Source organism: Phalacrocorax carbo, chromosome 26 (assembly GCF_963921805.1).
Source record: "Phalacrocorax carbo chromosome 26, bPhaCar2.1, whole genome shotgun sequence".
Classification (NCBI taxonomy): Eukaryota; Metazoa; Chordata; class Aves; order Suliformes; family Phalacrocoracidae; genus Phalacrocorax; species Phalacrocorax carbo.
This window is the reverse complement of record NC_087538.1, coordinates 1,021,619-1,048,593: the sequence shown is the minus strand read 5'-3', so window position 1 is coordinate 1,048,593 and position 26,975 is coordinate 1,021,619. Positions and strand designations below refer to the sequence as shown.

At 56.5% G+C, this 26,975-nt stretch overlaps 3 protein-coding genes and 1 long non-coding RNA gene across 5 annotated transcripts in view; 2 read left to right on the top strand and 2 right to left on the bottom strand.

The window, feature by feature from the left end:
* LOC135317688 (uncharacterized) overlaps window positions 1-21,993 on the bottom strand; it is a 123,494-nt gene extending 101,501 nt beyond the window's left edge. Inside the window, exon 1 of the mRNA XM_064474116.1 lies at window positions 21,612-21,993. The gene's annotated coding sequence lies outside the window, so the exon portion shown is untranslated. The remainder of the gene's footprint in view (window positions 1-21,611) is intronic.
* The window catches only part of LOC135317692 (uncharacterized), a 177,500-nt gene that overhangs the window by 139,754 nt on the left and 10,771 nt on the right, over window positions 1-26,975 (top strand). The window lies entirely within an intron of this gene.
* Window positions 1,892-14,760, top strand: LOC135317681 (uncharacterized). The gene is made up of 3 exons (XM_064474106.1): window positions 1,892-2,116; window positions 13,605-13,719; window positions 14,265-14,760. Exons 1-3 carry the CDS (start codon window positions 1,960-1,962, stop codon window positions 14,626-14,628), a joined length of 636 nt encoding a protein of 211 aa, XP_064330176.1. The 5' UTR covers window positions 1,892-1,959; the 3' UTR covers window positions 14,629-14,760.
* Window positions 23,554-26,975, bottom strand: part of LOC135317687 (uncharacterized) — a 273,809-nt gene continuing 270,387 nt past the window's right edge. Inside the window, exons 4-6 of one of the 2 annotated variants that reach the window (XR_010376418.1) lie at window positions 26,296-26,403; window positions 23,971-24,876; window positions 23,554-23,840 (exon numbers count right to left, since the gene is read on the bottom strand). Coding sequence is in view for 1 of the 2 variants with exons in the window: in XM_064474114.1 (XP_064330184.1) it covers window positions 24,474-24,876; window positions 25,514-25,658; window positions 26,296-26,403 (656 nt within the window). In the remaining variant the exon portion in view is untranslated. Of the gene's footprint in view, window positions 23,841-23,970; window positions 24,877-25,513; window positions 25,659-26,295; window positions 26,404-26,975 lie in introns of those variants that run through there. The other variant, XM_064474114.1, reaches the window with a different exon arrangement.

The following is a 26,975-nucleotide window of genomic DNA, read 5'->3' as shown; positions in this document are numbered from 1 at the left end:
CCAGAGGCTTGGGCAATTAAAACACGCAGCTATTCAATAGGTGGGGTCAGCAGCAACATCTTGGTTTTATACGAAATACTAAAAACCGTGAACCGTCATTAAAGGACTTGAAAACTGAAAAAATTTCCAGCAATATTGAAATATAGACCTGCAAAAGACCGACATTTATCACTTTCCTGGTGTGAAGCAGTGGCTAGATTTTATCTACACGTCTTGTCATCCTGGAACTGAGTGTTGCTGTCAAGCGTGCTTGCCAGTCTTGATTGCTAATTTAACCTGCTAGCGAGGGCTCTCCTGGCAGAGAGCAGTGCTTGTGTGTGCGTTTGGTGGCTCGCTTATGAAGAGGAGGCACTTGGTGGTTTGTTAGAGAGAGGTCTTTGGTGGTCGTGGTCAGGGAGTGCTGGAGAGCGCCTGGCACGGTTATAACGCCACGCTGCTGGCGTACGGTCAGACGGGCTCAGGGAAGAGCCCATGAGCGACGATCGGATACGGTGCAAGCAGTTCCTGGGCAGTGATCAAGAAATGGGGCAGTTGCTCAGAACTGCTACTTTTACTCTCTTCCCATCTCCCATCACTGGTTTTTTCTTTCTCTGTCTGACTCCGTGCCTGTATTTTCTAACTCCTCCCTGTCTGTCCTACAGCCTGTTGCTGTGGTCTCCTTTCTGTGAGGGACCCGTGTGAGCTGTGAGGCACCCGTGGGTGCCCTGAGGTGGAAGGCAGTCGGGTGAGCGGGGCTGCAGCACAGGGAGGGAGGCAGGGACAGACAGACAGACAGAGAGAGAGAGACAGAAGTGCCTGAGCTGTGCCATGTGCCTGGCAGTGCAGAGAGCAGGAGCTGCGGTGAGTCCTGGGCCCCGGGGTCATGTCACCCCTCTCCCGCATCCCAGTCCCTCCTGACACCCCCTCCCCTTTCCCTGTGTGGATTTGTGGTGGGATGCGTAGCTACATATCTATGTCTGTGTGTATATGTATATGATATTATACATAGACGTATACATAATACAAATATTATAATTTCAAAATATTTATTTGTAAAAAAATAAATCTATTATTTATAAAAATAGAATCATATTATCTTAAATGTAAAAATACCTGTTTGTGGACATAAGCCATCCCCAGCCCAGCTCAGCCACCCGCGGGGTGGGCAGGGGATGCGTTAACCCCCCACCCTCCCTCCCCCCCACTGAGCAAATGCCCGCAGGCAGAGAGAGGCACTGCAAAGCCAACACCCAGCTCTTTTAATTTAAATGAGTATTTTCTCCCCCGGAGTGCCCCAGGTCCTCTGTGCAAGCTTCTAACAGGGTCGCTTGGTCCTGCATGCTGTGTCTTCCCAGTCATCGTGCAAACTGTCAGCATGGCATGGAAGCAGAGTGGGAAAGGTGCCTGCAGAGGTCTCGGGCGTGAGCTCACGGGGGCTCTTAGTGAGCACAAGCGGGTGCTGAGAGCCTGCCCTGCTGGAGGGCCTCACGCTGCGTTTGCAGGCTGTCCTGGCACTGCCCCTGAGCCGCCTGCACAAGTTGAAGAGTTGGCAGGTGCCAGTGGGAGGAGGTGGGACTGGATGGGGGGAGTAATGGCTTCTCCTTACAGGAAAGGCTTGTCCAGGTGGGACCCTAGTTGCCACCTGCCCTGGGCCGGTGCCTTTCAGCCGCACCATCCCTTGCTTGTTCTTGGCGAGTTGCTGCACACCGAGAGAGGCCAGAGAGCTTCTTCAGGCAGCGCACCCAGCTCGCTGCCATGCAAGTGCTTCTCCACTGACGTGCTCTTGTGACCCGTGAATTCTCACAGCTGCTTCTCTGTTTGGTACCCGCAGGGTCCGACCGAAGGCACCATCTGCGGTTCAGAGCCGAGCTGCTTGGCCAAATCAGTTCTTAATCCTGTGATGCTCATAGCAGGAATGAGAGCCAGGGCACCCTTCTCCATGTGAACGTAGTTTCTTCTCCTCCTTCCAGCCTGAAAACCATGTGGGAAAGTGCTGGCCCTTGCTGGGAAGTCGGGGACAAGCCTTCATCAAGCTGTCTGTGCCAGTCCTTCCCAGAGCAGTCACCATGGACCACGTTTCAGGACAACATTCCCTGGAGACAGTATCTGCAGAGCTCCAAAGGACATGGCTGTCTACGTGAGTGGTTTCTCCAGCGTGGGGGGCTGGGGGTTGCACAGCGTTTCTAAGCCGGGGGTGAGTATGGGTCACAGAGTCCAGCGGCCTCTGGCCTCCTCCTGGCTCGCAGAAGCAGCAAGCTCCTTGGAGCTGTATTGCGCTTCTGTCCAATATACTGTTTGAAGGGAAGGTTCTGGGGCATGATGGAACTCGGGGAGCCGCAGGGAAGAGGAGGTGGCACAGCGCACTGTCCTAGCCCTTCTGGCTTTCAATCCCCGTGGGCATTTGTGACCCTCAGGTTACCCCCCTCCCCCTGGGAACATCTGCTCCTTCTCTGGGTGGCAGCCTAGACTCGCTGAGTAGGCAAGCGTGGCGTGCTACCTAGGTGCAGCTTCTTGTCTGCTCCTTGCGCTCGTCTTCCTTTGACTGCGTAGCTGAAATAAACCCGTGCTTCACCGACTGAAGTTCAGTCTTCCCACAGTGTGCGAGGCGCTCTGGTTTCTCCACCCCCGTGTTTCTCTTGGGCCTGAAGTAGGAACGTGAGGAGCAGGGAAGGCTCGTGGGACAGTTCACTTTCCGGGCAGTGCTGAATCGCAGTCAGACCTTGCAGCTGAAGGTACGGGGACAGAGAGGGAGGAGAACTGTAGGAGAGGAGGAGAAATGCGCTTGGCTGGGGAGAAGCTTCCCTGCCAAAGGGCTATAGGCAGCCCTGTCCTTGAGCGTGTGCCACGCTGGCCTTTCTTCTGCTTTAACTTCCGAACGGTGTGTGCCTGGAGAGCTGTTCTTTTTCTCTTTCCTTTTGGGTTTAAGCTTCAGTGCCTACAATCACCGCAGCTGAAGCTAAAACCACCTTGAGTGTCTGGACTGCAAGTGGCTACAAGTGGCCACATCCCGTAGTACGCACTACTCCTGGCCTGCTGGTGAAAGACTCGAAATCCTGGCCTTTCTGAGGCCTCTGTTGCTGCTGGTAGCGAGCAGTGACAGGGAGGCCATTCTGCTTCAGTGCCTTTCTAGGGAAGGCAACGAGACATTATACTAACAGCACGGGGTCTTGTGACTGTGGAAGCAGGCTAGAAGACCTTGCCAAACTATTTGCTGAGGCTTCTGGGAGCTGCTTCTTCCTTTACTCTTCTTGCAGCCAAATGAGGTAGAGCAGGATCACACTGTCTTGACCACAAGAGGTGCAAGGACCTCGCAGGGCAGCCGGAAGGAAGGTGTTGACCGAGGCCGTCACCGCGGCACTGCTCTGTCGGCAGTCAAATGCTAGAGAGGAAAAGGCAGCTCCGAAGAGGGGGGGACGGTTCTGGGCCGGTGGGTTATGGGTAGCCGTAGTTGTTGGCTATGTCCATGCTGGCCTCCCTCTGCACATAAACCTGCAGCTGCCCGGTGACACCTGCAGGGCCGCCCGCTCCCGCTCCTCCTGGGCCAGCGTCTTCACACGCTCCCGCTGGGGCCGCTGCTCGGGTGTGATGGGCACCGACTGCTCCTGCTCCTCCAGCGGGGTGGGCGCAGCCGTGAGCCCCCCCAGGGCCCGAAGGACAGCGGGGAGTCGTTGGGAGGTTGTGGCGGCATGTGCAGCTGCTGCGGCAGCCCCTCCTGTGGGGTTTGGCCTCCGTGGGCGACAAGCACAGCCCGCTCGGCTGCTGAGGTTTGTCGGCAGACCTGGTGCGTGCCTTGCTGCTCGATGGTGCCGCCGGTGCCGTGTCCTTCTTGCTGTCAGCGGGGGCTTGAGGCATCCAGTGCTGCGCTGGGTCTCGGGGCTGCCATCAAGGAATTGGGTTCCGGGTTGGGTGGTTGGGGCATCAGCCCCACCACCTTCACTGTGTGCCCCAGCAGGTGGAAACTGTGGCTGGAGTTGAGCAAGGGCACCCTCAGGACGATGCGGAGCGTCCTCAGCGCCGGGTGGGGATGCTGCTCCTGGGGACTCTGGTTCCAGGCTGCGGTGGGGATGCCGGCAGCGGCGCAGGGTCAAGGCGGTGGGATCAGAGGTGGCACCCAGTGGGCCTAGGACTGGCACCATCAGGGCGGGCAGAGGGGACTCCCGTGTCTCACTGGAGGGGTGAGCACGTCTGCCCCGCCTTGCCCCTGCGCCCACTGCTCCGCGGCTTCCTCCCGGGCCGGGGCCTCCTGGGGCCTCCCTGGGGTGCTGCAGGGGCGTGCGGCCCAGTGCTGCCGGGAGCTGCGGGGCCCGGCTGGGCCCTGACACCGGCTGTGCTGGCACCTGGCAATGCTGTGTGTTCCCTGGAACGTATCGCAGCCCCCGGGCAGCGGGGGGCCGTAGCTTCCAGCACGGGTCTGTGGGACTGGAGCAGTTGAGGGTCACAAGGCTGGGGTGGGGCGTGGGGTGGGAGTCCCAGAGCAGCAGTTCAAGGCCTCCGTGCTGTGGTGTCTGGGTGGGCCGCTGCATTAAACCTTTCTTCTCCGCCCCATGAAGAGCCTTTGCCTTCTGGCTTCCTCTCGGGTCCTACGTCGCTTGGCAGGCACGTTGGTGGTATTGGATGCTCTGCGCTTGCTGCTTCCCACCCGCAGCCCGCTGCCACCTGCACTGCCCTGTCGCCGTCCAGCTTTCCCTTGGCCTGCTTGCCGCCCGCTTCTCCCCATCGGGGCCCCTCTTGGCAGGACACAACGCCCGGCGGCAGCAGCAGGTGGGTCGGACCCATCCGAGGCTGCCTCCGCAGCGCCGTCTCCGCCAGTTGGGCCATGTGGGGCTGGTGACACTGGGGGTGCTTCTGGGGAGCTGGGCAAGGGACTCAGCATTGGGAACTGCAGGACGCTGAGCAGGGGACTGTCTGGAGGGGCCTGCAGGGGATCGTTCTGGGGACTGTCCACAGGACTGTCCTCAGAAGTCTCCTCTGCCGTCTCTGGAGGAGCCTGCAGGGGATCGTTCTGGGGACTGTCCACAGGACTGTCCTCAGAAGTCTCCTCTGCCGTCTCCGGAGGAGCCTGCAGGGGATCGTTCTGGGGACTGTCCACAGGACTGTCCTCAGAAGTCTCCCATGCAGTCTCCGGAGAGCTCTCTTCGGATGTGTCCAACGGCCGCCACCAGGTGGGGAGGACTGCCGACACCCCGCCCTGGTTCCCCTTGGTGTCTTGCAAGGGGGAGGCCGGCACCCCCCAGAAGGGGTCGGCATCCCCCAGCATCCCCGATTGCAGGCGGCGTTTGCACCAGCCGCCCTCCGCCTCGTACTCCAGGTCAGGGTCTTCGCTGCAGGAGGCAGTGGTGTCCAGGCTGTCGGGGACATCGGCGAGGATATTTTCACCGTCCACCAGCATCACTGCTGCCAACTTCTCCACCTCGCAGCCGCCCTCTGCCCTGTACTCCAAGAGGTGGGGGAGCTTGTTAAGGGAAGTTGTCAAGTCGGGGACATTGGGGATGGTGTCCCCGCCATCCACCAGCCCCGCCGCCACCAGTGGCTCCTTGGGGCAAGCAGCCCTCCGCCACATACCCACAGAGGTCAGGGTGCTCATCAAGGGCCTCGGCAGTCACGTTGGGGACACTGGTGGTCAGGGTGGTGTCCTCACTGTCCCCTAGCCCTGCCACCACCGCATGGTCCTGGGGGCAGGTGCCATCTGCCGCGTACATGGAGAAGTCGTGGAGGTCATCGAGGAAATCGGCGCTGATGAGGCTGTTGGGGAAAGGAAGGCCGTTAGGGACGGTGTCCTCGCTGTCCCCCAGCCCTGCTGCCACCACTTGCTGATGGGGGCAGCCGCCCTCTGCCACGTACTCGGAGAAGTCAGGGACCCGGCCGAGGAAGCTGGTGAAGTCGTCGACGTCGTCGACAGAGACCTCGCCGTCCCCCAGCCCCGCCGCTGCTGCTGGCTCCTTGGGGCAGCCGCCCTCCGCCACGTACTCGGAGAGGTCGGGGAGCTCGTGGAGGAAGGCGGCGAGGCTGGGGCTGTCAGGCCCATCGGGGAGGCTGTCCTCGCTCTCCAAGGTGTTGAGCCAGGAGAGCACCAAGCTGGCGATGGTGTCCTCTGCCAGCTCAGGACAGGCCTCAGCGAAGGCCTGTGGCCCCTGCTCGGGCAGGTCGACGGGCTTCTCTGGGGCTGCCGGGGTGGTCTCCACTGCTGAAAAAGCAAAGAGATCCAACCCAAGCGCGGGGTGGTGCAAGCTTTCCTTGGCTCAGGGCAGCTGCCCGCGGGCTCTGCCACCCCCCAGAGCTCACCTTTAGGCTCCATCCTGGTTCTGCAGGTCGGCAGAGCCAGGCCGGTCTGGTGGGGGCTGGCAGCAGGGACACTGTCCTCGATGGCCACCACTTCCTTCTTGAAGCCCTCCGATGGCTTCTGGGCGCTGCCAGGCAGGGTGTGGAGCACAGGGTGCTCCTGGACCCAAGGCTGAGCCGTGGGGCAGCACGGTGGTGGGTCGCCAGTGTGGTCAGGGGCGCGTAGCAGGCAGGAGCCCGTGGGGTCCATGGGCTCTTGCTGGTCCAGGGTCCGTGGCCCCATCCCCCTCGGCTGGTGGGGCACCAGCACCTGTGGCACCACCTGCTGTCCCCAGCCGTAGGCAGGGGGACAGGGAGCAGCCATGGTGGGGAGCGACACCCCATGGTTGAGCTGCACCCCGTGGGGGAGCTGCACCCCATGGAGGAGCTGCACCCCGTGGGGGAGCTGCACCCCGTGGGGGAGCTGCAACCCAGCATGGAGCTGCGTCCCGTGTGGGAGAGGCACCCCAGTGGCGAGCTGTACCCCAGTGGGGAGCTGTACCCCAGCAGGGAGCTGTACCCCCATGGGCATCTGCACCCCACTGAGGAGCTGCACGCTGTGAGGGAGCTGCACCCCAGTGGGGAGCTGCATGCCTTGCGGGTGCTGTACCCCCATGGGGAGCTGCACCCCAGTGGGGAGCTGTACCCCCATGGGCATCTGCACCCCACTGAGGAGCTGCACCCCAGTGGGGAGCTGCACCCCGTGAGGGAGCTGTGCCACTGGGGGATGCTGCACCCCGCTGGGGAGCTGCACCACCTGCCCCGGGGCCCCCAGGGGCCCTGGCACCGCCTGCCAGACGGTGGGCTGGGACAGCTGGTGGGTGACGGTGTGGAGCTGGGCAGGCTCACCAGACACTGCCAGCCCCGGGACAGAGGGCAGCACGTGGGCACTGACCGGTGCTGGCATGGCTGGGGTGGTGAAGCTCATGCCGGGCACCTGCGATGCCGTGGGCAGCCGGAGAGGGAACCTCTCTGTTGGGGGAAGCAAAGAGGGGTGGTGGGGTGAGATATTGGGGGGTTACCTGGAGGGCAGGAGCACCACGAGGAGCAGGAGCCTGCAGCTGTACCTGCCATGGCGGTGGGTCAGTGTGGGGTTTGTTTGGGGCAAACACTGTTCTGGGGTTCCGTCCCCAGGGCGATGATTCCGCCAGCACCTGCCTGAGCCAGCCTTGCCAGGGCTGGATTTGTCATGTCTCAGCAACTGCCCATCACCATGATTTCCCATCCGGCTGATGATTTTCTGTCCTCTGTGCTGATCTCTCATCCCGATGAGGGTTTCCCATCCCCGCCATGAATTCCCATCCCAACAATGATTTCTCATCCCAGTGATGGCTTCCCATGTGTCATGGTTTCAGCTGCGATAGAGTTAATTTTCTTTAGCTGGTATAGTGCTGTGCTTTGAAATTAGCATGGAAAAAACCTGTTGAGGTAACACACAGATGTTTAGGCTGCTGCTGGGTAGCGCTTATACTAGTCAAGGACATGTCCAGCCTCCCATGCTCTGCTGGGTGCACAAGGAGCTGGGAGGGGAGGGGGCACAGCTGAGAGAGCAGATTCAAACTGACCAAAGGGATATTCCATATCATGTAACGTCATGCCCAGTATGCTAGCTGGGAGGGGCTGGCCGGGGGAGGGGGGAGCAATCGCGGCTCGGGGACGGGCAGCGTCGGTCGGCGGGTGGTGAGCGGTTGTATCGTTCGTGTTTCTGCGTTTTTGTTCCCTGTTTTCCCTTTCCTCCCTTTTCCCTTTTATTATATTAACCTTACTGTCATTATTATCATAATCATTTATCATCATCATTCTATTGTAGTTATTAAACTGTGCTTATCTCAACCCACAAGTTCTTTTGCTCGTCCGATTCTCTTCCCCATCCCACAGGGGTGGGGGGGGGGGTGAGCGAGCGGCTGCGTGGTGTTCAGTTGCCAGCTGAGGCTGAACCACGACAGATATAAATACCGAACGCCCGCTGGTACGATTACCACGCAGTAAGTGGTGGAAAGAACAATATTATATCTATTTTTCCCAATATTCACCAGGAGTGCAGTGTGCTGGGGTGGGGGCTGAATCCCCCACCTCTCTTTTACCAAAACCTGCCCCGTAGGAATTAAAAAAATAAAGATAAAAATAATTTAAAAATTTTAAAATTTTAAAAATTTTAAAATTACATCTTGGCTATTTTTTTCTTAATTTAATCAGTTTATTTTAAGAGACTCTTGTTCAACACGACCAGTAAAAAGGTGGAATAATATCCCTAATCGGAATACTCTCTGTGTCCTGAAGTGCTTCCACATTTGCTTTTATTTGAACCCTTCAACAATATACAAGATTTCTTTTCTAAGAATGATGGAGTGGAGGAAATCGGAAGATTTAAACAATTTTTACGGCCTCAGGCTTCAAAACTCACTCCATTTTTCAGGTGCAGTTTATTTATATCTGCAGGATTTCAGGTTTTATCTTGAAAATATGTAGTTCTGCATTAAAAAAGGATTTCGGTGACGTCGTTAGCATTTATCTATGTATTTATAAACTTCCAGTCTAAAAAAATAGCTTAAAAAGGGTCAGTCAACAAGGAGAGCAGCTTTCGTGGGGTTCTTTCTGATTTTCTTATTTTTTATTTCAATAATTGGGTGAGTATATCGGATTTAGGGAACAATTCAGGAATTTACCATCTCCTTTGGAACACGCCAACCTCCACACCCCGGGCGGTTACAGCCTCGCTCAGCAAAGCCCAGCTCGCACCCCATTTTACAGGTGTGATTGAAATTGAATTTAATTTTTTGACTTTTTAGGTGAGATATTTAATTAGTGGCCTGGCAAATCAACTGCGTATTAATTAAATAGCACACTGTACTTGGAATTATCTCCTGTTTTGTGTAAATATTAGCAGTCCTGAGAAAATCCATAAATATGGCAGCACCTTAACACCACGGGGGATCTTTTTTAATCTTTTTTTTTGTTTCCTTCCTTTGACCTCCTGTAAATGTACCGCTATGGCTGGGGGAAGACTGGAAACAGAGATAAATTGAGTTGTGGACAATGCCTATAATATAGAAGCATCGAGTCATGAAAGCATTGAATCACTAAGTTTGGAAAAGACCTCTAGGATCATCAACTCCAGCCGTCAGCCCAACACCACCAGGTCTCCTCAACCATGCCCTGAAATGCCACGTCTACATGTTTGTTAAACACCCCCAGTGACAGCGACTCCCCCACATCTCTGGGCAGCCTCTTCCAAGGCCTGACCACTCTTGCAGGGAAGACATTTTTCCCAATATCCCATCGAAACCTCCCCTGACGCAGCTTGAAGCCCTTTCCTCTCGTTCTATCGCTAGTGACCTGGGAGAAGAGACCAACCCCCACCTCACTACAGCCTCCTTTCAGGTAGTTTTAGAGAGCAATAAAGTCTCCCCTCAGCCTCCTCTTCTCCAGGCTAAACCCCCCCAGCCCCCTCAGCCGCCCCCCAGCACACTTGTGCTCCAGACCCTACCCCAGCCCCGCTGCCCTTCTCTGGACACGCTCCAGCACCTCAAGGCCCTTCTTGTCCCGAGGGGCCCAAACCTGAGCCCAGCATTCGAGGTGGGGCCTCCCCAGTGCCGAGCACAGGGGCCCCATCCCTGCCCGGCTCCTGCTGGCCACACCAGTGCTGACACAAGCCCGGGGGCTGGTGGCCTCCTTGGCCACCCGGGCACTGCTGGCTCATGCCCAGCCGGCTGTCAGCCAGCACCCCCAGGGCCTTCTCCGCCGGGCACTTCCCAGCCCCTCTGCCCCAGGCCTGGGGCGCTGCCTGGGGTTGGTGTGAGCCAAGGGCAGGACCCGGCACTGGGCCTTGTTAAACCTCATACACTTGGCCTTGGCCCATGGATGCAGCCTGTGCAGGTCCCCCTGCAGAGCCTTCCTGCCCTCGAGCAGATCAACACTCACACACAAATTAGTGTTTTCTGCAAAGTTACTGAGGGTGCACTCAATCCCCTCACCCAGATCATTGATAAAGATATTAAACCAGACTCATTATTATTGTAGTTGTTATTACAATTACTATTACAGTTATTATTGTTATTATTATACTTACTATTATTATTGTTGTTACAGTTATTACTATCGTTATTAAGCCATTCTTATCTCAACCTGCAGGTTTCCCTGCCTTCACCCCTCCGATGCCCTCCCACCCCACCGATGTTGGGGTGACTGGGATGCAAGAGAGGGTTTTGGGCAGCGTGGGGCAGCCGAGCACGTCCCATGGCTGCTCCACGCACGCAGGCGTTTCTCCGCCTGTGCCACCCGCCAGGGCTGCGGCTCACAGGGGCCCGTCAGCAGCACGCCGGGCGCGGGGACGGAGCCGGTGTCGCCCCGTCCTGGCGGGCAGTGGGTCACTGCCGTGTCACAGTGGGCAGTGCCATCGCGGCCGTGTCGCTGTGGCCTCACGCTGTGGCTGTGACATGGCCACTCAGGTAATAAAAGAGGCCACGGGGCAGTGGGTCCTGCACCCCAGAGGAGTATCTGACGCAGGGATGAGCTCCCCAACGAGCATCACTGCTGAGGAGCAGCCCCAGAGCAAGAGCTGGGCCCAGAAGGGCTTCTGGGACGGGACGGAGCACCCCTTCATGATGCCCAGCATCACCGCCAAAGGTACCAGCGGCCATAGCCACGGCAGGAACGTGGTGGCAACCAGCAGTCACGGCCTCGCGTGAGCGAGACTCAGCACTGCAGCCACCCCGGGGTTGTCTCTGGCTGTGGAGGGTGAGGCCGCTTCGCATCCGCCCGGCGCGAGGGCTCGGGGTGCTGGGGGGCTGAGAGCTGGCAGATGGGGAGCGTGACCTGGTTTTCCTTTGCTTTCCAGAGCAAGCCGCCGTCTGGGACGCAGTGGCCGACCACGTTCAGGAGTGGCTCCTGCTGCACAAGGTAGTTCAAGACCCACATCATCCTTGTCTACCCAGACGGGTGGGGAGGCCCCACGGCTGCTGGCACTATTCCCCTGCTCGGAAAGCAGGAAATTCACCCCAAAAGTCCCCACTGATGGCCAAAGAGGGCTCGTGCAAGGGTGGTGTCACCTCTGGTGGGTGGTATTGTACAGCACGGCTGAGCCCGGCTGCTGGAGACACCCCAGATGCCCTTGGGATGCTCTACCATGATTCCACCATGGCGTTTTTTGGAGGGGGAAGGACTCAGCAGCTCCTCCCCAAAGCTCTCTTCACTGCCTCGGCTCATGCCTCCACACAGCAGGAGCGGGCAGGATCCACCCCAAAGCACCCGCCGTGGTCAGGGCCACCTCCAGCCTTCTCTTCTGATGCAGGGGCTCCGAATTCCCACCCTCGGCTCCTTTGACACCGTCCCCAAGCAGATCCAGGTCGGAGACAAGGCTGTAACTCTCCAGTGGCCCGTGTTTCACCTGGCCAGGAATCTCGTGGTTGCCCACAACCTAATGGACAACAAGGCCTACCTGCCTGGTGAGACGTCGGGTTAAACCCTAGCTGGCTGCACGGCCGTTGCACCCCTCCCCTGCTCTGAGATGCTTCTCTAAAGCAACTCCCCCTCTGCAGAGCACCTCAAAAATGGTTGGGTTTTTATCTTCTGGGGCGATGCAATGACTGCAATAAGCAGCCCTTTGGAAATGCTTGGGGAAGGGCCACGGGGTGAACGTCTCTCTCGTGTGGTTTTCCAGGCAATAAAGTGCTGGAGCCCTTCAAATATGCCAAGGTGGCCACAGCCGCCTCTGTGTCCCGGCAGAAAGTGGAGGGCTGCATCCAAGGCACCACATCCCTCCTCTCACACTGCCTGGGGAAGGGGGAGACTGTTGCCCTCGTCCTGAAGGACATCGGGGTGCTCCTCATCGAAGGCACAAAGGTGCAAATGAAGTTCTATCACAACTTCTTGGAGAAGCTGTCTGGGAAGGAGAACCTGGAAAAAGCTGTTTTCAAGGTGAGTGTTTCGGTGTCTCCGTGGCACGGGTGGTCCCACGGCAGTGTCCCAGCACTCCTTGCTGTGGCCCATAAGGATGTGGTCATCCACTCGGGTGAGAGATGTGGCCTGACCAGCTCTCACTGCCTCGGCTCCTCTGACATCAAGTGCCTTGGCCACGCTGGGGACGTCCTGCCACCTTTGGGCTCCGCCGATATCGGGTGCTATGGCCATGCTGGGGACATCCTGCCACCTTTGGGCTTCTCCATTGCAGGTCCCTTGGCTGCTGGATATGGTGGTGTCCCGGGAGGTCCCTGTGGCCTCACTGAGTGTCTCTGACCGTGTCATCATCTTTCCCAAGTGAGTACGTTGGTGGCTGTAGCCACTGTCTGATGCAGATGCTCACAGCAGCATTTGCTCCTTGTGACACTACCCATGTGATGCCCACGTGTGGGTGGTGGCACGATGTCCACCACCCATGGGGACACCAGGCAGCGACTCTCGTTGATGTCCCCAGGTCATAGTCACTCCCAGAAGGCAAATCTGATGGGAAAGACAGAGGAATTTAGGCCATGCTTTGTCCCACGGAGGCCTGGACTTTGCCGGGTGACTCCCACCATTTCCCAGGACTGTCCTTGGGAATGGGGCATGGTAGATGGGAAAACCATGGTAGACTTGGGAAAACCACAGTAGACTCGGGAAAACAATGGTCTTTATGGTCTTTATGGCAATGCCAAAATCTGCCTGTGAGCTGGTGATGGTGGTGAGCGGCAAGGGCTGCTGGTGCTTTGGGTCATGTCAGCATTTTCTCCTGGTTTCCAGGTTTGAAATGGAATTTGTGCCCAAACCACCGCCCAGGAGGCTCCTCAAGACCTTGAGAGAAGTCCCTGGGAAAGACAAGCAGCTGAGAAGAAAGGACTTGCCACCTCTTGAGCAGGAAGGTAAAGCAGCTCCTGGCTCCTTTCCATGGGACGAGCAACCAACTTCAGTCACCGATGGGGAAATCATCGGTGCTGAGTGCCAAAAGGCGCTGGCTTGCGCCAAAGCCGTTTGTCCCAATGACTCATCAGCTTCTCCAAAACAGAGCCCTGGGGTGGGATGCACCCAAGGGTACAGTGGATCCAATGGCATCTCCTCCCCCCTCAGAAACGACTCTCCAGAAGAGTCCCCGCCACTTCCTTCCTCATTCCCAACCCTGGTGCTGATAACACAGTTGCAAAACCACATTGGAAATTGGGAACCGGGGCAAGTGCCCGTGCTGGGGAGGCTGCAAGGCTGTGGCAGCGGCTGCAAGGGGAGCACAACAGCCCTCTCAGACGTTTTGGGAAGAGGTCTAACACCCCTGGGCATTAGCAGGGCTGGCAGCATCACAATGACACTCTTCTGACGAGGTCCCTCCTTCCTGGGTCCAGGGAAATCTTCTGGTTCTCTCGTTCCTGCCGGTCCAAACGTGACTAATAGTGAAATACCACCCTTCTGCAAGATGATGGAGATGAAGGAGAAGAAGAGGAGAAGGTCTCGGGTCAGGTGAGGCTGGAGGCTCAGGGTTGGCATCTGCACAGGGACGTTTAGCCCAGAGAGGTGGTTGATGCCCCATCCCTGGAAACACTCATGGCCAGCTTGGATGGGGCTCTGAACAACAAGGTCTGGTTGAAGATGGCCTTGCTCAGGGCACGGGGGTTGGACTAGATGACCTTTAAAAGTCCCTTCCGACCCAAATATTCTATGATTTTATGATTCCATGACTTTCTGACCCAGCAAGAGCCCATTCCCCAGCCCCAAACACTCACTGTTCATTGCTGCCCAACCACGGTGAAGGCAATGCCTGGAAGGGCAGGATGGGGCTGCTGAAAGCCCTCCCATTTCACAGGGCTGGATTTTCCCCAGCCCTTCAGGAGAGCCCCAGTGTGATCTCCTGAGCTGTGCATGGGACAGCCGGCTGTCAGCTGAATGTCCTGGCTCGGGGTTTCCTCGGGTGGGCTGCCAGTGGCCGCACGAAGGGGCACGTGGCTCACGGGGGGCCCCAAACCCATCGCGTCCTCAGGTAGACCTCTCCAGTTGTGTCCTTCCAGGCAGCAGCTGGTGATTCCAAAGAATTCCTCTGCCAAAAAGCAGCCCGTGGCTGGTCAGCGCCAGGGCAAACCTGTGCCCAAAGGCCAAGCGTCACAGCAGAGCCAAGCGCAGGCAGCCAAACCTCAGAGCTGCAGAGAAGAAGCAGCAACAGGAGGTGGAGGAATAGCAGAGAAAATCCTCGCTGAAATCACAGTGACAAAGCTGGTGAAAGCCAAGCCCTCCCGTTGTCCGGAAGCCTTGACCTTCATAACACCTGTAACAGCCGTGTTATCGGCATCGAACTCTGAGGCCAACCTGCTCGAGGAGCCCACCCACGCAGTGCTCAGACAGCTGCCACCGAGACTAAGGCAGCAAAAAGAGTGACATTCCGTCACAAGAGATGCTGGCCCGTGCTGGAATAACCTGACAGGACCATGTGATAGGCGCGGAGCTCTGAGGACAGCCGGCTCGTGGAGCCCCACGATGAACACCTCTGATTTGATCCAACAGTTGGATGAAGGGACTGCTCAATGCGATGCCTTGTGCTCAAGAGCAGCTCGGTGCTCCCTCGGCCGGAGAGGCCCTGGCTGGACTGATCAGGGAAGAGGTGAATAAAACTACAGAGAAGTTGCAAAAGAGCGTTGACTGGGCGCAGTGTGTGAAGATCTGAATGTCCCTGGAGGGGCCAGCAGAGGGTGCGAGTGCAGCTGGGGAGGCACAGAGGGCACCGGCCTTTGCCCAAGCCATTTCTGACGGGGATCTGTCAGTTGGTGCACAGAGCTGTGACTGACAGCATTAGCCTAACCTTAATTTCAGCTGAGGTTAGGGCATGGCCTGCTGGGCAGGTTTTTCTGGCCGGTCACTGGAGTGTGTAGGATCCAGTGCAGGAGCCTGGGCGTGAGCCCCGAGGCTTCAGAGTAGGTGGAAAAGTGGCTGTGTCCTCCTCATAGTTTAGCTTCTGGCAATTTTTATTAGATGGAACAGAACAAGCAAGAACGTTTCAAGTTCTTGTATTACTCATAAAAACAGAGGTGAAATTTCCTCCCCACTGGGCAACTGTTTCCCAGCTGCCTGGACCTGACACACAGGTGGTCAATTAAAGCGGCTTCATTTTCATTCTGTCCCGTTTGAATAGACTTTTCTCTTTCTCCTAGTGTGCTGCACGTTTGTAACTTTTGTGATGTCCTGGGGGTTTGTCTGGCTCTGCATTCCTGTTACTTCTTCTTTTTTCTGACTCTTCAAAAAAAAAAACAAAAAAGAAAGAACCAAAGCAGCAGCATGAAATTGCCTGCTGGCTCAGCCCCCTCCAAGCCGTTCGATAGTGAGGTTTGCTGGAGCTGTTCCAGTGTTTCTTGTTTCATCTCCTTTAATCCTGGTTAGTTAATGAAGTGGATTCTTCTCCACATGCCAGGCTGGATGCCAGAGAGGACGGTGGCTTGGTACAAATTCACCATCCCTCCCATTTTTGCAGCAAATGGGACTGCGGTTCAGCAAAGCCACTCGTGGTGTGTGAAAGCAGGGAGCGGGGGCTGCTGGGAGGAGTAAATCTGACAGCATCCGCTATGCAAACGCTGGGCTGAAACCAGGTCTGAAGGCACCTATGATGCCAAAAGTGCCATAAAATACCTTGTTACGCTCTGACATCTTTTCCTTGGCCACCTACAGAGCATATCAGTTTACTGCTTGCCCCTCTTTGGGCTGTTTACCTGGTGATCCTGTTAAAAAAAACCAAAACACTTTCTCTGCAGCCGAGCTGAGTGTCCAGGTGCCCCTTTCCAGCATGCTCACAGCTCAGGCTGCCAAGTGCCGTGGGTATGATTTAGATCCCTGGATGTGTGAAGAAGGGCGCTTAGTCCCGTGGTGAATGTGGTATTCGTGGTGTGCTTACCCCAAAATTATCTGCCCCTTGGCTTGAAGGACCAGGAGGTTTCTGTAATATCAAAGGCAAAAAAAACCCTGTGAGATTGAGCTGAGTAAAGCATCCCACCACAAATCCACACAGGGAAAGGGAAGGGGGTGTCAGGAGGGACTGGGATGCGGGAGAGGGGTGACATGACCCCGGGGCCCAGGACTCACCGCAGTTCCTGCTCTCTGCACTGCCAGGCACATGGCACAGCTCAGGCACTTCTGTCTCTGTCTGTCTGTCTGTCTGTCCCTCCCTCCCTCCCTGTGCTGCAGCCCCGCTCAGCCGACTGCCTTCCACCTCAGGGCACCCACGGGTGCCTCACAGCTCGCACCCCACGAGGCCGCCCCGAGGCACAGCTCAGGGGGGCCGGAGCGGGGCCCAGGCCCAGCTGGCTGCTGCCAGGACAGGCCTGGGGGCGGCCTGGGGCTGCGGGACAGGCCTCGGGGCAGGGGCTGGGGCCGGGGCAACATGGCCGCCCGGCAGCCCCTGCCCCAGGGCTGCAGCTCCCAGCATGCCCCGGGGCGCGCCTTCCCGCCGCCCGACCCTGCGCGGGCACCGCGCCCCCAGCCCGAGCCAGCCGCCCCCCCGCAGGCCCCACGGCCGCCCCCCCGGGGCTGCGGGACCCGCCGCCACAGAGACCGACAAGGCACCGGGAGCGCGCAGGGACAGAGACGTGGCAGAGGGAGCGGGGCAGGGGGACAGCGGGGAGAGGGGCAGAGGGAAAAGGCAGCGGGGAGAGAGAAAGGGGGAGGCCGGGACGCAGAGCGGGACACAGGGCGAGGGGAGGGCGGGAAACGACCCCGAGAGACTGAGACAGAGGGGCTGTGGGTCAGGGCAAGGAGGCGCAGAAGGGCACAACAGCCGCGGCCTCCAGGGTGGAGACGCAGGAGGAGCAGAAGGGGCCGGGGAGCAGGACGGAGGCCCCGAGAGCAGCAGGGCCGGCCGAGCGGGGGATACAGGCGGGAGAGAGGGGACAGGCGGCAGCACAGAGGGGAAACAGGCGGCCAGGACATGGCGACAGAGAAAGGAGAAGGCCAGGGAGCGGGAGAGAGGTGTAGGGAAAGGAGACCATAGCAACAGGCTGTAGGACAGACAGGGAGGAGTTAGAAAATACAGGCACGGAGTCAGACAGGGAAGGAAAGAAAAAACCAGTGATGGGAGATGGGAAGAGAGTAAAAATAGCAGTTCTGGGTAACTGCCCCATTTCCTGATCACTGCCCAGGAACTGCTTGCACCGTATCCGATGGTCGCTCATGGGCCCTTCCCTGAGCCCCTCTGACCGTACGCCAGCAGCGTGGCGTTATAACCTTGCCAGGCGCTCTCCAGCACTCCCTGACCTTATCTCTGCTTCAGTCTTCACTGGGAAGGCTGGCCCTCAGGCATCCCAGGTCCCAGAGGAGAGAGATAAAATCTGGAGAAAGGAGGACTTCCCCTTGGTTGAGGAGGATTGGGCCAGAGATCACCTAGGCAAACTGGATCCTTGCAAATCCATGGCCCTGATGGCATGCACCCATGAGTGCTGAAGGAGCTGGCAGTTCTTGCCAAGCCACTCTCCATCATCTTTGAAAGAAAATGTCACTCCACTCTTCAAAAAGGGCAAGAAGGAGGACCTGGGAAACTATAGGCAGTCAGCCTCACCTCCATCCCTGAAAAGGTGATGGAGCAGTTCATCCTGGAGGTCATCTCCAGGCATGTAGAGGACAAGAAGGTTATCAGAAGCAGTCAACATGGGTTCACCAAGGGGAGATCACGCTAAGACCAACCTGACAGCCTTCTATGATGGCGTGACTGGCTGGGTCGACGAAGGGAGAGCAGTGGATGTTGTCTGCCTCAACTTCAGTAAGGCGTTCGACCCTGTCTCCTATAACATCCTCACAATCAAGCTAAGGTAGTGTGGGTTGGTGAGGTGGACAGAGAACTGGCTCAACAACAGAGCTCAGAGGCTTCCACAACCTCTCCGGGCAACCTGATCCAGTGCTTCACCACCCTCCTAAAAAATGTCTTCCTTATATCCACTCTAAATCAACTCTCCTTTAGTTTAAAACCATTACCCCTTGTCCTGTCAAAGCAGGCCTTGCTAAAATGGTTGTCCCCATCTTTCCTATAGTCCCCCTTTAAGTACTGACAAGCTGCAATATGGTCTCCCCGCAGCCTTCTCTTCCCCAGATTAAATATCTTTGATTTCTCTTTCAGGCTGAACATCAGATGCTTCTTAAAGGGAAACACTGGGGAAGACAACCCTTTTCAAAGAAACTCACCTCTGCACGCGGAAACAATGACAGCTTCTGACAAGCTTCCATAGAATTAGTCGCATCTGACTGGCAAGTACTCGAGGAAACCTGAAACAAGGAGTGTGGAGAGTAAATCGAGACCTCAAGGCTGTTTCTTCCAAGCTAAGAACATGAGCGACCAAATCAAAATACCAGGGAGCAGAAACACGAAGCAGGCTTTAAGAGAAGATGGACACCCTAATGCTTCACAGTCCCGGACAGCTTAAATCAAATTAAAAGGTGAAAACATCGTTTGGCACCTATTTTAATGTATTTGACAATCGCCTAAGAAGAGAGCACAAAAATACCAGATGTTTTTTTTTCTAAACTCTGCAAAGGAGTTTTGTGCAACAAAATACTAACCTGGTGATTTGGGGCTACGTACACAGGCACCTTGTGTGGGTGATGCTATGGACACCGCTCTACCTGTAACTTACGCTACCATTCCGAATAACAAAATTACTTAGAAGCTAAAAACCAAAAGTTGTTGAAGACACTGAGGGTTGCTAAGTGACAGAAATACTTATTGGAGAAATAATCCCAAACCACCGAACTGCGTGACAATAAGTAGTTAAGGGTACCGCAAACCCCAAACTGCTCAAATAACGTGCCTAAAGGTCTGCTTAGGGATGCTTATGAGAAGCAGTGCAAGAGTCATCGCTTCTGAAAGGAAAACACAAAGAAATTACTCTTCCAAAGCAACAGCCTCATTCAAATGGACACAGAGCTTAGCTGTACTATTCTTATTAGCCAGAAACATGTTAATCAAACGTCAGCCTGTAAAGAAATTGTATCAAGATGATACATCCATTAAATCATAGAATCATAGGATGACCTGAGTTGGAAGTTAGAACTCACGCCTCCCAGGTATAATGGGCAAAAGAGCACGTTTTCAGTGACATTAGATTGCGCTTCTCTGGATTTAAATACAAAAAGTTAGCTCCGCCGGTACATTCATCCGCGAGAACGTTAACACCTCCAACTTCATAGACACCCATACATGATTTTTGTAAACAGCAAATTAATACACTCTATGAAAAAGAAGGCACATAATCAGCATGTTCCTTTTTGACCTGAAAAAAGAAAATCTCTAACAGCAGATAAGCCTGAAGTAAAACCCAGTCCAATCTGGACCCCAAATGGGGTTTGGGTTACGATGTGCCACATATCTGCCCTCGACTCTTGAAAGCAATCACGTGCTGAGGAAAATTTTAGGTTGTTATGCAGAGGTTTAACTCGAGTCTTGGCAACTTAATTTGGGCCGTGAAAGGTATCGGCACTGCAGCACCACGTGCAGTGAGGAAAACTGGTCTTGCAGTTCGATTCCAACGCCGCACCCTCAAACAAAACAAGGCTGCTATGTCTGAGGAACAGGGATGGAATCTCACCTGCCGTCCCAAAGTTACGCTGCGGCATTCCTTCACTTTTTGTCGCTTTCCCCAGGCTTGGTAAACCTTTTGCAGAGTCTGAAGCAAAGGCCCATAGCTTTTTCCTGTTTGTAACAGTGGATGTCCGGGCTTTCACAGGCTGGTTTGTTGTGGGCCACCACTTGTACCCTGGATTTGCCTTCATAAATGCATCCTTGTACTAGAAAAGAAAAGGAAAATTACCAGTCAGGCCAGTCATGACATTATGCTGTCCACAGGGCAATAGGGGGCACTGCTTCTAAGAGGACTTCAGACAGTAAATAATGCTGAAATATCTTGATTCTTGATTTGACCTGCCTGAGCTGCGGCCAGAGCCATTCACCAAGGCCTTTCCCGAGCTGGCAGGGGACAAGCTCCAGTTTCAGGATGAGCAGTCTTTCACTGTAGACATCACTGAGACGCTCGCCTGGCTTGACACCATGGACAGTGAGGACGTGTCCCTGGTGTCCCTGACGGCCCCAGTTTGGCTGCCTACCTCCACAAGTTCCCTGACCTCTCCGAGTACGTGGCAGAGGGCGGCTGCCCTGATGACAGAGTGGTGGCAGCGGGACTGGGGGACAGCGAGGACACCGTCCCTGATTTCCTAGACTTGCCCAACAGCCGCACCAGCACCAGTTTCCTCAGTGAGCTCCATGACTTCCCAGGTACATGGCAGCGGGCAACTGCCCCAAGGACCAAGTGGTGGTGGAACAGCTAGGGGACAGTGAGGACACCATCCTGACCACCAGTGGTCCCAGCGTGACTGGCGAGGCCCTTAATGAGCTCCCCGACCTCTCTGGGTATGTGGCAGAGAGCAGCTGCCCCAAAGAGCGAGTGGAGGCAAGGGGCTGGTGGATGGTGTCCCCACAATCCCCGATATCCCCGACTTGACAACCTCCATCAACAAGCTTCCCCCACCTCTTGGAGTAAAGGGCAGAGGGCACCTGTGATGTGGAGCAGTGGGCAGCAGTGATGCTGGTGGTTGGAGAAACCATCCTCCTCAATGTCCCTGACAGCCTTGCCACCACCGCCTCCTTCAGTGAAGTCCCCAGTGTCTTGGATTATGGAGCGGAGGGCAAGTGTCCTGAGGAACACCTGGCAGCAGTGATGCTGGGGACGATGAACCATTCTCAGGGGGGCCGGCCTCCCCCTTGCAGGACCTCAAGGGGAACCAGGGTGGGATGGCGGCAGCCCTCCCCACCTGGCTGCCCTTGGACACTTCTGAGGAGAGCTCTGCAGAGACTGCAGAGGAGACTTCAGAGGACAGGCCTGTGGAGAGTCCCCAGAAGGAGCCCCTGCAGGGTCCTGCAGAGAGTCCCCTGCTCAGCCCCCTGCAGATCCCACTGCTGAGTCTTTTGGTCAGACCCCGGCTGCATCCCCAGTGTCATCCACCCCATAAGGCATTATAACCGTGCCAGGCGCTCTCCAGCACTCCCTGACCATGACCACCAAAGACCTCTCTCTAACAAACCACCAAGTGCCCCCTCTTCATAAGCGAGCCACCAAACGCACACACAAGCACTGCTCTCTGCCAGGAGAGCCCTCGCTAGCAGTTTAAATTAGCAATCAAGACTGGCAAGCACGCTTGACAGCAACACTCAGTTCCAGGATGACAAGACATGTAGATAAAATCTAGCCACTGCTTCACACCAGGAAAGTGATAAATGCCGGTCTTTTGCGTTACGCTGACATGAATGTTAGTAACGGGAGATAAAGGAACTGACCGGCCTCCAGCTGCGTATCAGTGACAGCTGCTTCCAGCTGGTTCTTTGACTCAAGGCTTACCTGGCCCACGGAACTGCTGGATCCTGCGGAGATGAGCATGCCGTTCTCGTCCTTTAGGAAGCTCCTCTGAGACCAATAGGCTGGATCAGAAGCAAAGGCTTTGCTGTGCCCTGGATTCCTAGGGTCACACACGCCTGTGCTGTCGCTGTTCACAGAAGTCACACACCTGCTTCCCGCATCCTTCTCTCCCTGCCTATTAACATTACAATTGCAGCGTCAAACTACCAGCAATCAGGCTTTCACTAATAACTCATGGTCTAGTCTGGGTTTAAACCAAGTTCAACAGCAAGGCACAGCTTCATCTCCTAAGCACACTAGAGAAGATGCTGAGGTGGGACGGCTTGTAGCTGTGGCTCATCTAGCCTAACCCACAGCCCAGGAGTTAATGACGTATGCCGCACTTTAGCTTTCGTCGTGCAGAACAAGCCCTAGAGTCACACAGATGCAGCCTGCTTGATTTCTGGGTGCAACAAGCCCTCAAATACCAGATGTGTGGTTTCCTAAGCACAACTCTGCTGGACCGGTCAGCTCCAAAACTTAAAAAGCTCAACTCACCCCAAAAATGTTAACTTGCGCCCCTCTCCTGGTTTGGAATATCCACACAGCGAAGCACCACGGAAGCCTTGTTCACCAGACGGTTGCCGGACAAACCCCGTTGTGACACAGAGCAGCAAGTCAACAGGAGCACAGGCTGCACAAAGTCAGTGCTTGGCAGCAACCTCATCCAGAGCAGGAACTCCACTGGCAGAAAACCTCTTGAGCTTCCGCTGGACTTAGGAAGGGACTTCCTCAAGCCTCTTTCCTCCACGGCTACCCCAGCAAGCAGCAGTGGGGCAGCAGTGGGGCAGCAGTGGGGCAGCAGTGGGGCAGCAGTGGGGCAGCAGTGGGGCAGCGCTGCCCGGCTCCCCTCCTGCACCACTGACAAGCAACACAGCAGGCACGGTGCAAAAATCAGCCTCCACCAATGGCCCCGAGCGATCCGCATCAGAGATTCAGAAGAAGGAACGGCGCAACGAAACCACCAACAGAAACACACTGGTTACTACCAGGACGGAGCAGCCGGCATGGTGTGTGCTATCCTAAAGCACTCTGAGCATGAGGGACACAGTTTCCCCTCAAACACAGCAAGTGAAATCCACCTGAGGTGGCACCCCAGCGCCTCTCAAGGGAGGCCAGCCGTGCGGCCGTGTAGCCGAAACAACCAGCCAGAGAGCGCAGCGTGACCACAGCAGTGCCCAGCGCCTTACGAGACGCACTGCTGGCGCTGCTGCAGGGACAGGGCTTGTGTCCACCGGAACAGAGGCTGCTGTCAGCCCAGCGGCAACCGCCAAACCCAAAAGAACCCTTACACCTGGTAGCATTGCCCCAGTCCGGGAACAAACCCTAAATCCAGAGGCGCCCCACACCTGGCTGCACCCACCAGACCTAGCAGCAGGCACCTGACACAGCAACGCCCCCAAATCCTCAAGTTTCCCCCAAAATTGGCAGCAACCAGCAGACCCAGGCACACCCCCCAAAACCTGTCGGCGACCTCCAAACCCACAAACACCCCCAGACCCAGGGGCACACCTTAAACCTGCCAAGAGTCCCCCAAGCCCACAAGGAACCGCCAAACGCAGAAACAGCCCCAAACCGGGCACCTTTCCCCACACCAGGCAGCACCCCCGAAACCTTGCGGCACTGCCGGCCCCAGCGGGGTGCAGCCGCCCCAAGCCTGGTGGGGGGAGGCCAGGCCGTGGCAGGGCGGCGGGTGAACAGAGTAGGCCTCCGTGCCATGGAAGCAGGTTCAGCAATGGCTGAAACACCGCTTTGGTTACAAATCCAAAACTCGGCACCGTATGGGCTGCGAGGAAGAAAATTAACTCCATCCCAGCCCGAACCAGAACAGACGCTGTCTCCGTTACGGCTTGATAGCAGCTTTCTGCCGCTCTGTCGTTTATTGACACCATGGGCATCCACACCCCTGCTTGCCCCGATAGGAAGTTTGGCCCCAAACTGCTGAATCCCTGGTTTTGCTGCTGTTACAACGCGGACAATTGTGCTACTGACCTCTATTTATTGCTGTGCCATTCTGCTGAAATTTACGCTTGACCCCTGAAGCTGTTGCTCAGGAGTGTGTTACAGAATCATAGAAACACAGAATGTTCTGAGTTGGAAGGGACCCACAAGGATCATCAAGTCCGGGATCATCCTGTCCCTGCACAGGACAACCCCAAATTCACACCACGTCTCTGAGGGGGTTGGCCAAGTGCTTCTTGAACATCGCCAGGCTTGGCGCCATGACTGCCTCATGACAGAACCCCCGGGTCCCTCCCCACAGAGCTGCTCTCCGGCCTCTCATTCCCCAGGCTGTCTGTACATCAGGCTTGCCATGCCCCACGTGCAAAACCCAGCACTTGGCCTTGTTGAACTTCATATGGTTGGTGGTTGCCCAGCTCTCCAGTCTGTCCAGATCCCTCTGAAGGGCCTCTCTGCCCTCGGGAGTGTCAACAGCTCCTCCCAAGTTTGTCGTCAGCAAACTTAATTAGCGTTCCTTCAAGTCCTGCATCCAAGTCATTTACAAAGAGATTAAAGAGTACCGGCCCCAAGATGGATCCCTGTGGAACCCCGCTAGTGACTGGCCACCAGCCCCATGTAACCCCACTGACGAGAACCCTTTGAGCCCGACCCCCCAGCCAATTGCTCACCCACCGCATTACGCGTTTATCCAGCTGTGTGCTGGACATTTTGCCCAGGAGGAGACTGTGAGGGACAGTATCAAAAGCTCTACTGAAATCCAGAAAGATCACATCAGCTGGCTTCTCTTGGCCAACTAGGTGTGTGACCTTGTCATCCAAGGAAATCGTATTTGTTGTCACTCCCCTATTGGCCCTCGCATTCACCGTCGCTCCCCAAATCCATATCCTGGCGGGACTGCCCCAGGCCCTTGCAGGAGGGCTGGAGAAATGGGCTTGGGGGGCGAGGGGGTGGTTGCCGTTTCTCCGGGGCCCGGAGGGTGCTGGGCCGGTCCCGCAACACCTGGCTGGCTGAGTTGGACAGCCATTTGGGCCGGGGCGGAGGCGGGCGGGCCGGGCGGCCGTCCGGGCTGGTGGAGGCTGGTTCCCCGCCGGTGCTCCGTGGCTGGTGGGCCGCTTTTCCAGGCACACGTGACGGCTGCTGGTGTTGGGTCCAGCTCTTGGAGGTGCTGGGGTGGGCAGTCCAGGTGTCCGGGTGTGAGGGGCAGCTGCTGGTGTCGGGCCGGGCTCTCGAAGCTGCGGCGAGGCGCCTGCGGAGAGAGGAGGCTGCTGAGGCCCCGCCACGGCTGCGGTGCTGGGTGGGTGGCGGGGCAGAGCTGCGCGCCCCATGGCATGCGGGCACCCGGCTGCACGTGGGAGCTGTGGGCACAGAGAGCTCTGTGCAGAAAACGGGGCACCCCGCGCCCCTCGGCTGGGGCTCTGCTCCCATGAGCTGAGAGCTGGGAAGGTTGCTCACCACAGCCTGGCTTGCTGGGATACCCTGGCCAAGGTGAACCTCTGGAAATTACAGCATCACCTCACAGGGTGATTTCTGCTGCTGGGTTCCCTGGCAGGGAGATGTCGCTACTGCAATTCTCACTTTCTGCGGCAACGCCATCCCTCTTTGTTTTCCTGCCTGACTTTGCTCTGCCTACGTCTGTTGCTGGGTCTGCTCTTGTCCAGGCAGGGTCACTTTTAACTAATACTTGCAACAGTAAGGACACGTTTCAGAAAAGAGGGCCCATGGGTTGAGAGGACAGTTAGAACATCTCACAGCAGAAACCTCAGTCCTGTTTGGCCAGTAACTAACTCGGCACGCCAGAATACCCTACCTCAAAATGCTTCGTGGCTAACAGCAGCCATCTAACGCAGCAGTTTGGCTGCACCTGCCCCCCGCCACCAACTCACCGCCTTCTCTTCCTCCACAGGCGGATCACACAACAGAAAACCATCCCAAGCAATATGGAGCCCACGACCGCCACGGAGCCTTCTATGCAGTACTTCTGGAAAGCTTTTGGATCCATAGCATTTCTGTTTCTCGTGCCATCCACGCCTGGAGGAAGGATTCTGTGTGTTAGTGTGTCCTGCACACTACTGCTCATCTCGCAGGAGGCCTGACATTGCCAGGAGATGCTCATTCTCGCTTTGGTAGCATCTCTGAGCCACGGAACATCCTGGGGCTGCGACATCTCCTTGGCTTCAGGAGAAGCAAAGGAAGCTCCCAAGGTCGTTGCAAATCAACACACTCTGGAGCCTCTCTTTCTCCTCGCAGCTTTGCTTACGCTCTGGCATGGCCATAATCCAGTTTTCCCAGTGTCACGGGTTTGCTCCCCCTTCTTGGTGATCCTTCACGTCTGCACACACTTTCCTTTGTGCTCACCCACCTCCGCTTTGCAAGGCTTGCTAGAGCTGCTGCCTGGGGGCTCGCTCTGACCCTTTGGGAACACTCACGAGGCCATCAGCAGAGGGTTAGGAGCGAGTGTGTCTCTGGCACGCTGACGGCAATAACCTTCACACCCCAGAGATGGGAGTCACCCTCTCAGAGCTGCTCCTGCCTTCTTTAGAACACTTGCTCTCTACTAAGAGTTTGGCTGCTGACATGGTGTGCAGTAGCGAGAACTCGGGGAAGAGCCTGCAGACACGCAGAGATTTTGACCTGTGGCCCTGGATGACCAAAGGACAGCAATTACCTGGCACCTCCACTGACTGAATTGCCCCTCTTCTGTCATCAGAGACTGGCACCGCGTGACTGCCTCCTTCCTGAAGCGCCTCATTCTCCGCAGTCTCACGGTCCATCTCTTTAGAAAGAAAGCGGGTCAGTTTAATTAGGCATAATTAGATGTAAACAGACAGCAAATCCCAACCTGCTGAAAGGCTAGGGGATTGCATGCGATCTTGTTCACATTCCACTGAGTGCATTTCGGGCAAAGGGCAGGACAACGGTACATGACTCCCTTCAGAGAGGGCAGGAAGGTGCCGTAGCAGGTTCAGCCGTGGAAAGAGCCCTTCTGAGAAGCACGTCCCACCGTGCCAACTCCATCACACGGTAAGGCTATCAGGCACACGTGGTGGGCTGAACCGCAAGCTCTTGCAACCATGTTCTGGGCACTTTCCTGTGTGGCGGTGAAGAGCCCACAGTCCCCCAAGACACGAGGAAAACCACAGCCGAGGTATCTAAAACACAACTGGAAACAGACAGCCAAACCATGCGAGACTGAATTCGCAGCCCCTCATTTTAGCTGCCTTCAAGGTGGGCGTCCCGCCTCAAGCTGCCCGCCCAGCTCCCACCTGTCCCTGACTCCAGGGGGTCACTCAGAGTCCTCGGCCATCAAGGAGAACAGCGGGGCTGGACCGGCTGTGAAGCTGGGGC

What these genes read in the sequence shown, in the direction of transcription:
- LOC135317681 (XM_064474106.1), top strand. Translation starts at nt 1,960, where the DNA reads ATGTGGGAAAGTGCTGGCCCTTGCTGGGAAGTCGGGGACAAGCCTTCA. An exon ending in CAAAGGACATGGCTGTCTAC is followed by an intron (nt 2,117 to 13,604) that starts GTGAGTGGTTTC and finishes TCCTGGGTCCAG; the next exon opens with GGAAATCTTCTGGTTCTCTC. An exon ending in AGGAGAAGGTCTCGGGTCAG is followed by an intron (nt 13,720 to 14,264) that starts GTGAGGCTGGAG and finishes GTGTCCTTCCAG; the next exon opens with GCAGCAGCTGGTGATTCCAA.